Here is a 13,273-nt window from a genome sequence, read left to right on the forward strand (position 1 = left end):
CAGAAGAAGGTCTGCTCCATGGGGTTGTTGCAGGGGCCACTGCTTCATGCTCTCCTCCCTATCCCCATGGGGCTCTTGGGGAGAAATTCAACACACTCCACAGAGTTTCATACAGAGCAGGGGCAGGAACATGCTCCAGCTGCACACAGGGATCGTTAGGAGCTAACTCGCAAAGTTTGACGCCTTTCCAAAATGGCTGCCATCCACTGTTGTTCCCAATGACAGTGAAGCCACAGGCTGCCCACGGTTAAGATGGCTGCTGTGTCCAGTTCACCTCATATGGGATGCAACCCCATGATCTGGGTGCCCCTAAACCTCTGACTGCCAGATGGTGGGACTGGCCAACAGGGGATGGATCACTCAATAATTGCCCTGTTCTGTCATTCCTTTGGAAACATCTGGCGCCAGCCACTGTCCGAAGAGAGGATACTGGGCTAGCTGGACCATTGGGCTGACCCCTTAAGTTATGCTTGGATTTGTTTTGAATAAAATCTGTAATGAGCTTCACTTGCGAAAAAGAAAATTAGCTGAGTGTTGTGAGCTAATGCCGTTAATGCACTGGTAAAGCAGCAATGAGTTACCACTGTTGTAGTCAAATTTATTACACTGACAAAGGAAGGCTCTGAGCCAGCTAACTTTGGCTATTACCTGGATGCACTGGCAAGCAGGGATTTGAAAATGCAGTCGCAACCCTCCTTTAGCCCCACTGTTGACCAGGGGACCGCTCCCCCTCCACAGTGACATCTGGTGGCCTGTTTATATACTGCACACAAAGGTGTCACTGTAGAGACGCTAGGAAGAGGGATGAGTGTGCCGGATCTTGTCTCCATCTAGTGGCTGCCCAGCATTACTTCAACAAAAATGTTACGGACACCCAGCTGCGAGAGTTAGGCCAAGCTCCTCAAAGCTATTTAGGCAGCGAACTCCCATTCGGCACCTAAATGCCCAAGAGAATCTGGGCCTAACTCCCATAGCTGAGATGGAGGAGGGGGTCTGGGCTTTTCCTGCTGCAGATCCTGTGTTTCTCCATGGTGCTCAGTCCTCCGGAGGTTCCCTCTCCCCTGCTGGTTCAGAGGGTCCTTTGGGCTGGGCTAAGAGAGAGGCATGGGGGGTTACTGTCCCATCACTAAAAAGTCAGGCCTAGAGTCAGGCGGCAGCCCATGGCATGTGAATTCTAGAGGCCCTGGGATGGGAGGGCTCCCCCCAGGTTTTGCCTGGAGGCCAGAATATCCCCCATATCTATGGAAAGTGGGAACTGGCTTATGGGAGCATATTATAGGATCCTTTTCCCTCTGGGGGGCACCAGCGCCAATCCATCCCCAGGCTGGGGAGACTGGCTGGCTCAGGCGCTCAGGGTTACAGGGTGAACAGCCCCTCACTGCTCCGGATTGTGCCCCAAATTGTGACACGCACCCTTGAGCTGCTGAAAATCTGGGACCAGTGGTGTCAAGAAGCCACAGAGACGGACAAGCGACATCCCCTCCACCTGGGGTGGCTCCATTCCGATATAGAAAAAATTCTTCTCCATGGCATTGTAAAGAGGCCACTGCTCCCTGCTGCCTCCTGTCCCTATGGGGTTCCTGGGGGAAAATGCATCAATTGATCGGCATGGGGGGAAAGGGAATGAATTCCAGCGACAAGGAGGCAGACAGGAGGATGCCCCGACCAGGGGTCCTTCACTCCAGCAGGCGGCAGCAGAGAGGGACAGGGACATACCCAACTACCCACAGTCTCCAGCCAGGTCTCACTGACCTTCCCACAAACTAGGAAGGATCAAGAGCCAAACAATCCAGTTTTGCCCTCTTCCAAAATGGCCACCTCTCCACATGTTTCTTCACCGGGCTGAAGTCGCAGGCTGCCCTCTGGTGGTGAAGTGGGGAAATGGCACTCTCATGCCAGCTGCCAGGCTGATCTGAAATACAGTTCTCTGGCGCGGATGGGGAAGTGGGAGGGGCTCAGGACCAGCTGGCGGGTGTAATTTGCATAGACATCCCAAGCACCATGCAGTACCTCCCAGCTGCACAACTGGGGATTTCCCCAGCTTCCATGCTCACAATCTGTCTTGCACTGGCTGTGTGAGCGCAGGGACATGAATAGGGCGGAAAGGCTGAGAACCAGTGGATGTTAGAGAGTGGGGAGCATGGCTCACCCTAACCTGGCAAGTTAGGACCAAGGCAATGTCCGATTTCAGAGGGGAGCTTTGTTGTTTTATTTTGAGTGCTAGCTGTAGGGGGTTGGGGAAAAAGCAATAGCCTAAACAGGGGTGTCATGATCTAGTAATAACTGACTCTATTGCTGGTAGGACTGGATTCCACCTGCCCTGGGGACACCAAATTTGAACATGGGTTTGCTGGAGGATTCTCTGCTCCTTGAAGTCTTTAAACCATGATCTGAGGACTTCAATAGCTCAGACATAGGTGAGAGGTTTATCGCAGGAGTGGGCAGGTGAGATTCTGTGGCCTGCCTTGTGCAGGTCAGACTAGATGTTCATAATGGTCCCTTCTGACCTTAATATCTATGAATCTATGAGAGAACCTGAAAGTGCAAGGAGATCCAAGCTGGCTGGCACTCAGGGTTGCAACTTCTTAGGGGTTCCCTTACCCGGTCCTGGCAAACTCTGCCCAGTATGCAACCAACGAAGTGGGTATTCACCCACGAACGCTCATGCTCCATTACGTCTGTTAGTCTATAAGGTGCCACAGGACTCTTTGCCGCTCTGCTCAGCGCCACCTCGGCCTCCGTGTGCGTGTGGTTGGCTCCCTCCATGGACGCCAGCATCCCGAACAGGTAGGGCACCTCAGAGCCATGTGGCACCCCCATCCATTTGGGGGAAGACAAGCCTCTGGGGTGGCGGGTGAAGCTGTAGACGTACACGGGACCGCCGGCCTCCGCCATCTGCCTAGCCGGCTTGGCTATGGGGCACACCACATGATAGTCACTGACAACGTGAGCCATGGTGCGGTGGTACCATGCCGGGCCCTGCCTCTCCTGGCCGTACCCCTGTGCCACCGCCTGGACGGCCTCCCATGGCAGCCCCAGCATTGTCACCCTCAGCACCTCCGCCCAGCTCATGTGGCTGGCGTTCACCCTGGTGAAGTTACGGGCACCAATGATTATGTAGGAGCCTTCGTTAGCCGTGACGCCGGCCAGGAGGGGTGTAGGCTGGCTGTGCCCAGCCTCCAAGAGTCTCGGTGGCTCATCGGGAAGGAAATCCCCGTCGACGGTCGGCACAGACCCAGGCATGGACATAATGTGTTTCCCAAAGTCTCCCAGCTTCTTCCTCTGCAGGCAGCCCACCAGGGTGGTGTCTTTGAAATCGGGGCAGCCTAGTTCACGGCTCAGTGCCTGGCCTATCTTCTTGGCCGCTTCTGGGCTAATCCAGGCCCAGGGAAAGGCATGGGCACCACTCTGCAGCCCGGCATGGGCAAAAAGGGGCTGGCTCCCCGGCGAGAGGAGATGGAAGCTGACCGAGGAGGCCCCGGCGCTCTGGCCGAAGAGTATCAAACAGGCCGGGTTCCCACCGAAGGTGGCCCCATTGTCCCACAGCCAGCGCAGCACCAGGCACTGGTCCCACAGGCCGGCGTTCCCCGGGGCAGCTGGGGGCAGGGACAGGAAGCCCAGTGCCCCAGCCGGGTAGTTCATGGAGGCCACGATCACGTTCTCGGTGGCAGCGAAGAAGCAGCAGTCTTGGAGCTCCACGGAGGCTGCACCTATGAAGAACCCCCTGCTGTGGATCCAGACGAGGACGGGGGCCGGCGCAGGGGGCCGGGGATGGGGCACCCAGATGTTGAGGAAGAAGCAGTCCTCAGACTGCAGCATTTTGGGCGTCCACGTATAGGCATCAGGGTAACCAGTAAGCAGAGGCTGGGAGCAGGTGTTGCTGAAGCCGGTGGCCTCCAGGATGTGGCTCCAGGGTTGGTGGGGAAACAGTGTCTGGAAGTGCAAGGCCCCCATGTTGGGGCTCAGCATAGGGGATGCCCAGGAAGGCCGTCACTGTGCCGGAGCCGGCCAGGAGGCACTTGCCCCGGATGGGGCTGCTGGTGGTGAGCACCACGGTGCCGTCGTCATTGGGGCCTGGCAGGGAGAGGAGGAGCAGGCAGGGGAACGCGGGGAGGAGTCCCAGCATCGCGGCAGCTAGAAGGGAGACGGCCCCAGAGGGAGTTACAAGGAACGGGATCTGGGACCTTTCCCCTCTAGGGGGGTGCTGGTTCCAATCCAAGCCCAGGTCAGGGGGGAATGGCTGGCTCAGGGAGTGGGAAATGGGATATGGGGCCTCGCCCCTGCTGGGGGAGTTTCTGTGCTGCAGCCCTAACTATTTAAACCCTCATGCGAGCAGGAAGCCTGGCTCCCCTTTGGTAAACACCGTCTCCGGTCAGCCACCCCCTCAACACCAGCCTGCCCCGGGCTCCAGCTCTCTGCTGAGCTCCCAGATCTGTATCACTTTGCCTTCTGCCCCATTTCCCTCTGCAGGCAACTAGAGGTCCCTTTATGCCAGGGGAAAATGCCAAAAGGCTAGGACAAAAATCCACATGCCCCCTCCTGGAGCTGAAGAGAGAATCCAGGAGTCCAGGCTCCCAGCCCCCTCTGTTCTAACCCACTAGACCCCATTTCCCTCCCAGAGCTGGGGAGAGAACCCTGATTGATAGGACTCCTGGGTTCTAGCCCCAGCTCGGGGAGGGGAGTGGGGTCTAATGGGTTAGAACAGACAGGGCTGGGAGTCAGGACTCCTGGGTTCTCTCCCTAGCATGGTGAGGACAGTGGGGTCTAGGAGTTAGAGCAGGGGGGACAGGGCTGGGAGTCAGGACTCCTGGGTTCTCTCCCAGCTCAGGGAGGGGAGTGGGGTCTGGGAGGTAAGAGCCAAGTGGGGCTGGGTGTCAGGACTCCTGGGTTCCATCCCCAGCTCTCAGGGTGGGGTCTGTGGAAGGGGTATTAGCTGGGAAGCAACCAGTCGAGTTCTCAATTCCAGCTCCCCTTACACCAGTCACCCCTTGACCACTCTGTGCCCATCGCAGAGCCCGAGGGACACTCCTCACCCCTGGCTACGCAGACTCACCTGACCGGCTCGCTGCTGCAGGCATGGCTCTGCGGCTCCCAACTCAGCACGAGGAGCGGGGGATCTGCCGATGCGGGAGCCGAACGGTTCTCGTCTCCGGCGCTGAGAGCACCAGCCAGGGAGCAGCCACCCGAGTTTATTCACCCTGGCAGCAGCAAGCTCACTGGGCTGTGCACGCATAGGGCCCAGGTTCAAGGTGGCTGGAGGGATCCTGGGGCAGGGTCCATGGGCTCAGAGACCCAGTTCAGCACCTCTGGGGTACGGTAGCAGGGTCACAGGACCGCTGCCTGGGGCTTGCTTGCCGCTCCTGAGATGCAGATGACTCTGGGGTGGCACAGAGGGGTAACAGGAGGTGAAGGGGAAATCCCATGGCCAGTTCAACCCACAGCAGGATTTTGGTGGAGCCAGAAGGGAAGCCCCTTTGCGGGGAAGAGACAGGACATTTTATATGCGAGGGATCAGGGTTCCAGCTGCAGGGTTCCCCCACCCCACTGCCTGCTGTATTGACAGGGGTTAGCAAACTCCTTTGCGGGCAGGACAGAGGATGAGTGCCAAACAGACCAGGCAGCCTGCCATGGATCTGCCGCTTGCATGGAAATGAGACGTGTCATCCCCAGGGGGGCACAGGGCAGGATCAAGGGGGCCAGACCAAGAGGGCCAGCACACTGCTCTGAACCACCCTGAATTAGGTGGGGGCTAGTGGGTTAGAATGGGGGTGCTGAGCGCTAGGACTCCTGGGTTCTATCCCCAGCTCTGGGAGGGGAGTGGGGGCTAGTGGGTTAGAGCAGGGGGTATTGAGGGCCAGGACTCCTGGGTTCTCTTCCTCACTCCAGGAGGAGGGCGGAGTTTGGGACAACATGCTGCATATCCTTGGGAGACCTTCTTGAATTAAGTTTAAGTATCTTTGGGGTCTGTTATGATCACTGGACCTAAAAAATGTCCCCCATTTGTAAGTTTAATTGTGAGAAGTGTGGGAAAGTTTATCAGAGGTCACACTAACCTAGGACCGTTTGCTTGGCAGAGAATTAACCATGAAATAGAAGTCTAGCTGTTTTTCAATAAACACACCACGTTAGGAACAGGTGCAAGAAAAACCAGACAAAAATTGAATCAGTCCAGACAGCAGGGGCCCTGCTCATGCAAACCACTGAGTGTGGTGAGGTCATACTTAACAAACAAGTAAATGTGGGAACAAAGTTACCAATGCCGAATGTGGCCTTCCGGAAATGGATTTAATTGGTGGCCAAAATAATGAGGAGAAACTCTCCCCCTTTTTGTACTCCTTTTTGGGGGGCTGCTTAAAAAGAGACACTGAAAAAACCAAAAGAATCATTCTCGTCCCTCAACTCATATATCCCCCCAACCTGGACGTCGCCCCTTATCTCAGCTTCCAGGACCCCGGCAGCAAACCAGATTAAGGGATGTTCATCCCCAGAGGGAGCCCGGCCGCCTTGCTCCTGATGTTCACCTCCGCGTGTTAGGGTTCCTAAGGCATCCAGCACCACAAAGCCACGGAGGATCCTGTATGGTTTTTCCTTCCCTTGTCCTGTTGCTTTCTGCCCCCCGCCCCCACCCTCCATCCTGTCTCTCATTCTTTCTGCTTTCCACCTGCACGGCAGGAGCCCCACCACATGAGAGGACCCCAGCCCTGCCTAAGGAGAAAAGCCCCTGGAAGGATAAGGCCTTTGTCTGCAGCCATATTGCAAGGCCTAAAGCTTTCGTCTGCAGCCAGATTAAAAGAGCAGCGGGGAAGCAGGAAGTCACATCTTCACATTCCACCTAACTTACATTAAAACCATGTAATATCCAGCTGTTAAGAAGGACACCCCGTCCTCATGGCCCCCACTATCACCAGATAAAGAAACAGATCTTAAGATGGTTAAAGAAAACTTAGCTTGATAGCATTCTGTCTGGCAAGAAATCACTTATCAATAGTTGTGGTTAGGAAATCCTCCTTTCTTTACTGTTTTGTCATTATGGTTGGTCCCCACTTCCCTATTGTTTGTCTGGATGAGCTCTGCCTGGTTCTTTGGTTATTTCTGTCTGTTGTATAATTAATTTTGCTAGGTGTAAATTAATTAAGGTGGTGGGGTAGGATTGGTTAGAGAATTTTGTCAGGATTGGTTAGTAACATTTTAGTATATTGATTGGTTAAGGTCGAGCTAAGCAGGGCTCGAGTTTCACTTTATAAACTGGGTCCAACAGAAAGTTCTTGGGGAACTAAGTCCAGGACACAGCCCCAAGATCAGAGCTGCCAGACCTCAACACCCTGCCAATGACACCGTGCAGAAACTAGGGTCCCCCAGATGGACCTGATCCCGACTGGCCATCAAGAAAAGTTCACCTGTCTTATTGGGAGTGGTGTGCATTGCAGGCGTAGCACGTGCAGTCTGCTTTTTGGTGATTGTTAATAAATAGAGGTTACGTAGGATATTACTGTGCAGGGCTCTTTCATTGGTAAAAGACCCCGTAAACCTGCAAAAAATTAAGCCCGGAGTCCACAGGGAAAGGGTGTTTGCTTTGAGTCCGCAGGAAAAGGGCGTCAGCCCAGAGTCCATGGAGGAGTAGAGCCTGGAGCCCACGGAAGGGTAAAATTTGGTGCTTTTCATCTGGAGCCCTAGGAACTGGGAAAGGGGGGGGGCAATGTTCCCTCTAATTTTTGACAGGCCGTGTGCGCAAAAAGTTTCTTCTGTGCAAACTGTTGTGCTTCTGTGCAAATTTCTGTGCGCGGAGTGTTTCACCGTGTGCGGGGGGTTTAGGATCTGTTGCGTGCACACACGCGCCCAGCTTAGAGGGAACAGTGGGTGTGGGCGCCTAAATTAAGAGGCTTACACCTTGAGCCCTAGAAATTGGGTAAAGGTGGGTGCCCTAGAGTGTGTAACAGAGAATTTTGGGCGGGTAACACCCCAACCAGCTGATGGCCCAAACCGGGAAGTGAACCAGGGGCCAAGCAAGAAGAGCCGCAGCCGACCAGCCAGGGGAGCAAACGCTTCCCATGGGACATCCCAGTCCCTAGTATTCCCACTGGTAACTGTAAAGGGTTTCTCCCATCAGCCCCCCATCAAGTCTAGCCAGGACCATATAGTCCCTCCGTCCTTGAACCACACCCCAGGAGTCCCCTCCACTTCCCCTACACGTAATCCTAGAGGGGTTCCATCCCACCAGCTTGTTTTAAGCCCATAAAAGATCCTGCGGCAGGAAACGTGCTTCTAAAAATACACACAGAGATGCAATTTGTTTTTGTTTATAAATAGACAAGATCCCCAAAAAACCCCCACTGAATCAGAACCGACGCCCCCTAGACGGGGAAGGCCCCATGTCTCATTCCCCACCCCCTGAGCTAGCCAGTCCCCCGCCCTGGGGCCAGATGGGAGTTGGTGCCCCACAGAGGGGAAAGATCCCGTACCCCATTCCCCACCCCCTGAGCCAGCCAGTGCCCCAGGAGTGGATAGTTTTGCGGGGGTCGTTTCTCTTCTTCCCCCTTTTCAAATCAGTCTTGGCACCTCTCTCACGAACGGAGTCTCCTAAAACCTGCTCCAGGCGTGTCCTTACCAGCCCCCAGCTGGGATCAGGCCCTAAGCCACTGGCCCCTGCTCACGGGGTTATCTCCTGCTTGGGCCCCCTTTCCCCACCCGGGTCCCGGCCTCTGCGGTCCTCTGCGGAGTGGGGTGGCTCTCGAGACCGAAGGCCACACAGGGAGTTTTAGCCTTCTGTGCTGAGGGCTCCTTTGGGGGGTCCTGGGGGGCTGCAGGTTTCTGGTCTGGAGGGGAAGAGACGAGATGGAGATGCAGGAAATTCTCACTGCTCCCCTGTCCCCAAATTCTCCCCTCCCCCTCTTGAACCTGATATCCCCTCTCCATGGCTATCCTGCCCCACAGGCCAACCCCAGCTCCTCCCCCACCCCCAGATCCCCTCCCCAAAGTCCCCCCACCCGGTCCAATCCCAGCCCCTTCCCCCACACCAATCCCAGCTCTGACCAACCCCCCCAGCTTCTCCTCCCTCCAATCCCCACCCCCCACTGATGCGAGCTTCACCCCCCAGACCAATCCCGGCTCTTCCCCCACCCCAATCCATACCCCTCTGTGACTAATCCCTCCCGATCCCCCCCAGATCAATCCAGCCCCCTCCCCACACAGTGACAAAACAATCCAGGGCCCAGCAACCCCCCCACCCAATCCTCCCTGCTGAGCCTTGCCTCCAGATGCCCCACTCCTCCCCTCAGGGGCTCTAGCCCCACACTGCCCCCATTAACCCTTGGGATGCTGTCCCCTCTCACCGGCTTGGGGCTGGTTCTCCAGCAGGGCCTCAGGCTGCTCCGCCCACAGCTTGTACCCTGGGTTGCTTGGGAAGCGCTTGGTCTGGCCACAGCAGAGACACCGTACAACTGACCAACGCCGGCCGCGGTGCCCTGGTTGTGGGGTGGCGGGGAAGGGGGGGAAGAGAAGGGCAGGGAGTCAGGGACCAGGAACAGACAGGCATGCATGGGGAAAGGCTTTGCCACCTGAGCCCACCGCCCTCTCAGGGTCCCGACTCCCAGCTCCCCGCCCCCGCTCTAACCACTATGCCCCACTCCCCTCCCAGAGCTGGGGATAGAACCCAGGAGTCCAGGCTCCCAACCACCCACAGCAGTACTGATCCCTCCCCACTAGGGGGCGGCACTCACTTCTCTGGCGCACAGTGGAGCTGACGCCAGGGACCAGGAGGGAGGAGCAGGATTTGCAGATGGTTCTCTTCACCGATGGGTCCCTGAGGGGGAAAACACAAACAGGGGCTGGGCCTGGGGAGATGGGCCCCTAGAGGGGAAAGGCCCCATGGCCCAGTGCCCGCCCCCTAGGGCCCGATGGGAGCTGGCGCGCCCTAGAGGGGAAAGGCCCCGTATCCCGACACTCACTGTCTCAGGACGAGCCTGCGGCTGATGCTGCGCTGGGCATGGCAGTAGAATCGCACCAGCACCTGGTTCTCGGGGTTCTGGGCGAGGACACAGTGAGCCGCCTGAGGAGTGGGCAGGGGGGAAAAAAAGAGATGCAGAGTGAGGGAAACAGCCCCACATCTCCCCCTGCTCCATGTCGCCCCCAAACCCTCCCTCCCCCAGCCCCCTGTCACTCTCCCCTCCCCATTGATCTCCCGCCAGCCCCACGTCACCCCCCCATTACCCCCTCGCCCATGTCATCCTACCGATCTCCCCTCCCCCTGGCCCCATGTCGCTACCCCCAGCCCCACCAATCCTCCTCCCCCAGTCCCACTGATCCCCCAACCCCATTACCCCCTCGCCCATGTCATCCTACCGATCTCCCCTCCCCCTGGCCCCATGTCGCTACCCCCAGCCCCACCAATCCTCCTCCCCCAGTCCCACTGATCCCCCAACCCCATCTCCCCCCACCAGTCGCCCCTCCCACCGATTCCCCTCTCTCCCAGCCTCATCTCCATCCAACCTCCCCTCGCCCAGTCCCATATCACTCCCCACCCCCCGCATCTTCCCCGGCTCCACGTGACCCCTTTGCCCTACCAATCCCCCCTCCCTCCCAGTTGCCCCAATTCCATCTTCCTCCAATCCCCCCCAACCCCCATCCCACATGCAGATACTCCAATCCTCTTTGCCCCATGCTCTATTCAGGAATCCTGGAGGGAGCCCCAGAAATCTCCCCCCCACGGCCCTGGGGCTAGGGGGAATTGCTCCCAGGGTCTCTCTTAGGGGTGTAACCCCCATCCCCGCTGGGATCCCAGCACTAGGGGGTGCCAACCTCACCTGGTAGAGGAAGCTGAGCCTCTGGAAAGCCTCTTTATCCTTCACCTGGGCTGACATCGTGGTGGGGGGTGGGTCTGGAATGGGAGAAGATACTTGAGGGAGGGGCAGCCAGTCCCCTAAGGGGCTGTTAGCTGCCCCTGCCCCAGCCGGCTCCATGCTGCCTCCAGCAATTACCCCAGATGAGGGCGCTTTCACAATCCACCCCATTTCTAGTGACTCCCCACACACGGAGCCGGGATCTGTCCCCCAAAAACAGGGGGCTTCTGGGCTTTATTATTCTTCCAGGAGGGGCAGCAGGGCCCCATTCTGGTATCGTGGGGGGAGGGGTCTGCTGCCCTCTTGCTCCCCCCACCCTTATAAGGCTAGACCTGCTCCCCCCAGATCACCCCAACAGAACATCCCCCACCTCCTCGTTAAACCCCCATCCCTTCCAAAATCCTCCTTCATCTCCAGCCCTTATATACCCCTCCCCGCCCCCTCCGCCAGACTCCTATCTCTTCCCCTGCCACCCGTTCCCCAGATCCCCTCCCCGCCAGTCCCCTCCTCCAGACCGATTCTCCCCTCCCCTGCCAGCCCCATCCCCAGATCCCCGTCTTCTGCCAGTCCCCTCCTCTGGATCTATTCTCCCCTCCCCTGCCAGCCCCCTCCCCAGATCCCCTCCCCGCCAGTCCCCTCCTCCAGATCGATTCTCCCCTCCCCTGCCAGCCCCATCCCCAGATCCCCGTCTTCTGCCAGTCCCCTCCTCTGGATCTATTCTCCCCTCCCCTGCCAGCCCCCTCCCCAGATCCCCTCCCCGCCAGTCCCCTCCTCCAGACCTATTCTCCCCTCCCCTGCCAGCCCCATCCCCAGATCCCCTCCCCGCCAGTCCCCTCCTCCAGACCTATTCTCCCCTCTCCTGGCAGCCCCCTCCCCAGATCCCCTCCCCCGGCAGGCCCCTCCTCCAGACCTATTCTCCCCTCCCCTGCCAGCCCCATCCCCAGATCCCCTCCCCGCCAGTCCCCTCCTCCAGACCTATTCTCCCCTCCCCTGCCAGCCCCATCCCCAGATCCCCTCCCCGCCAGTCCCCTCCTCCAGACCTATTCTCCCCTCTCCTGGCAGCCCCCTCCCCAGATCCCCTCCCCCGGCAGGCCCCTCCTCCAGACCTATTCTCCCCTCCCCTGGCAGCCCCCTCCCCAGCTCCCCTCTCCTCCCCTGGCAGCCCCTTCCCCCAAACCCCTATCGCTTCCCCTGCCAGCCCCCTCCCCAGATCCCCCCTGCCCTCCTACCAGCCCCCTCTCGCAGATCCCTCTCCCCTCACAGCCCCCTTCCTCCAGTCCCCTCCAGCCCCCCTTATTTACCCTCTAGATCCCCTTCCTGGCTGTACCCTGCCAGCCCCTTTTATTTCCCCCGGACCTCAGTCACATGGAGACACCAACAGCTGCAGCCTCTTCCTGCCCAGCCCAGCCCCCAGCTGACGTAGCTGCTGCAGCAGCAAAGGCCTCTGGGAAATGTAGTTTCCCAGCTTTCCTGGCTCTGCGGCACACCATGGGGCGGGGGGTGACACCCCTTCCTCCTGCACCTGCCCCCTCGGTTTCCCCCAGCTCTCCCGCCCCTAGGCGGGACTCAGCACAGCCCTGACCCTCTGCTGGTCATTCCCCCTCCCTCCAGCAGGGGGCGCTCTGCCCTGGCAGTCAGTACTGACCCCAATGCCCCAGTGCAGCGCTAGGCGGGGGCTCTGCTGCAGGGAGTGGGGTGGAGGCTCAGTTGGGGGCATTTTTACTTTGCCTAATTTCAGATAATATGTGGCTGGTTCCTTTTTTTGCAAGGCTGGATTGGCTGCATTGTATTGGCTCGATCCCAGCTGAGGCAATTATGTATCGCCGTCCCTGGAATTCATCCTGTGGTTTTCATTGGATTTAGGAGGATTCCCCCATCCCTTCTTGTCCTAAATTGTCAGCGTTTAGTGGTAGGTAAATAGCTGCTGCCTTCCACCCCAAAAGTGGCTGCATCTGGGTGCTGGATGAGTGATCCCTGCGCAGTGTTGCTATGCAACTGTCCTCCAGCTGCTCCACCCCAGAAGTGGCTGCATCTCCGCCCTGGATGAGCAGTATCTCTGGGCAGCGTCACTGTGTGTTTGTTACCCAGCTCCCAACTTGCACGTCAGGGCTGGATGAATGATGCCCATGCAACATCATCCTGCAACTGTTTCCCCAGCTGCCCCACCCCAGAAGTTGCTGCATCTCCGCCCTGGATGAGCAGTATCTCTGGGCAGCGTCACTGTGTGTTTGTTACCCAGCTCCCAACTTGCACGTCAGGGCTGGATGAATGATGCCCATGCAACATCATCCTGCAACTGTTTCCCCAGCTGCCCCACCCCAGAAGTTGCTGCATCTCAGCACTGGATGAGCAGTATCTCTGTGCAGTGTCATGGTGTGGCTGTTACCCAGCTCCCAACTTGCATCTCAGGGCTGGATGAATGATGCCTGTGCAACGTC

At 58.0% G+C, this 13,273-nt stretch overlaps 2 protein-coding genes across 3 annotated transcripts; both read right to left on the reverse strand.

Moving 5' to 3' along the window:
• Positions 1 to 1,375: 1,375 nt before the first annotated feature.
• On the reverse strand, positions 1,376 to 4,126 carry LOC144274166 (acetylcholinesterase-like). The gene is given in 4 exon segments (XM_077832801.1): positions 1,376 to 1,580; positions 2,602 to 2,635; positions 2,712 to 3,954; positions 3,956 to 4,126. Coding segments are annotated over 4 exon segments (1,653 nt in total).
• Positions 4,127 to 8,326: 4,200 nt separating this feature from the next.
• On the reverse strand, positions 8,327 to 12,250 carry RPP21 (ribonuclease P subunit p21). 2 transcript variants are annotated; one of them, XM_077833598.1, is made up of 6 exons: positions 12,192 to 12,250; positions 10,800 to 10,873; positions 9,945 to 10,045; positions 9,717 to 9,799; positions 9,330 to 9,461; positions 8,327 to 8,813 (listed from the first exon to the last, which is right to left on the reverse strand). In XM_077833598.1, the coding sequence occupies exons 2-6, from the start codon at positions 10,854 to 10,856 to the stop codon at positions 8,656 to 8,658; spliced, it is 531 nt and encodes a 176-aa protein (XP_077689724.1). In that variant the 5' UTR covers positions 10,857 to 10,873; positions 12,192 to 12,250; the 3' UTR covers positions 8,327 to 8,655. The 2 variants fall into 2 exon arrangements, with proteins under 2 accessions (XP_077689724.1, XP_077689722.1); XM_077833596.1 differs by having other exon boundaries at positions 12,137 to 12,218.
• Positions 12,251 to 13,273: the final 1,023 nt, after the last annotated feature.

The sequence above is a fragment of the Eretmochelys imbricata genome, chromosome 14 (assembly GCF_965152235.1).
Source record: "Eretmochelys imbricata isolate rEreImb1 chromosome 14, rEreImb1.hap1, whole genome shotgun sequence".
NCBI lineage: Eukaryota > Metazoa > Chordata > Testudines > Cheloniidae > Eretmochelys > Eretmochelys imbricata.

Excerpts from the sequence above, each read along its gene's own strand:
- RPP21 (XM_077833598.1), bottom strand. The coding sequence starts at position 10,856 with ATGTCAGCCCAGGTGAAGGATAAAGAGGCTTTCCAGAGGCTCAGCTTC. Across the intron at positions 10,046-10,799 it reads GGCTCAGCTTCCTCTACCAG|GCGGCTCACTGTGTCCTCGC; the intron begins GTGAGGTTGGCA and ends CCCACTCCTCAG. Across the intron at positions 9,800-9,944 it reads CGCAGGCTCGTCCTGAGACA|GGACCCATCGGTGAAGAGAA; the intron begins GTGAGTGTCGGG and ends TTTCCCCCTCAG.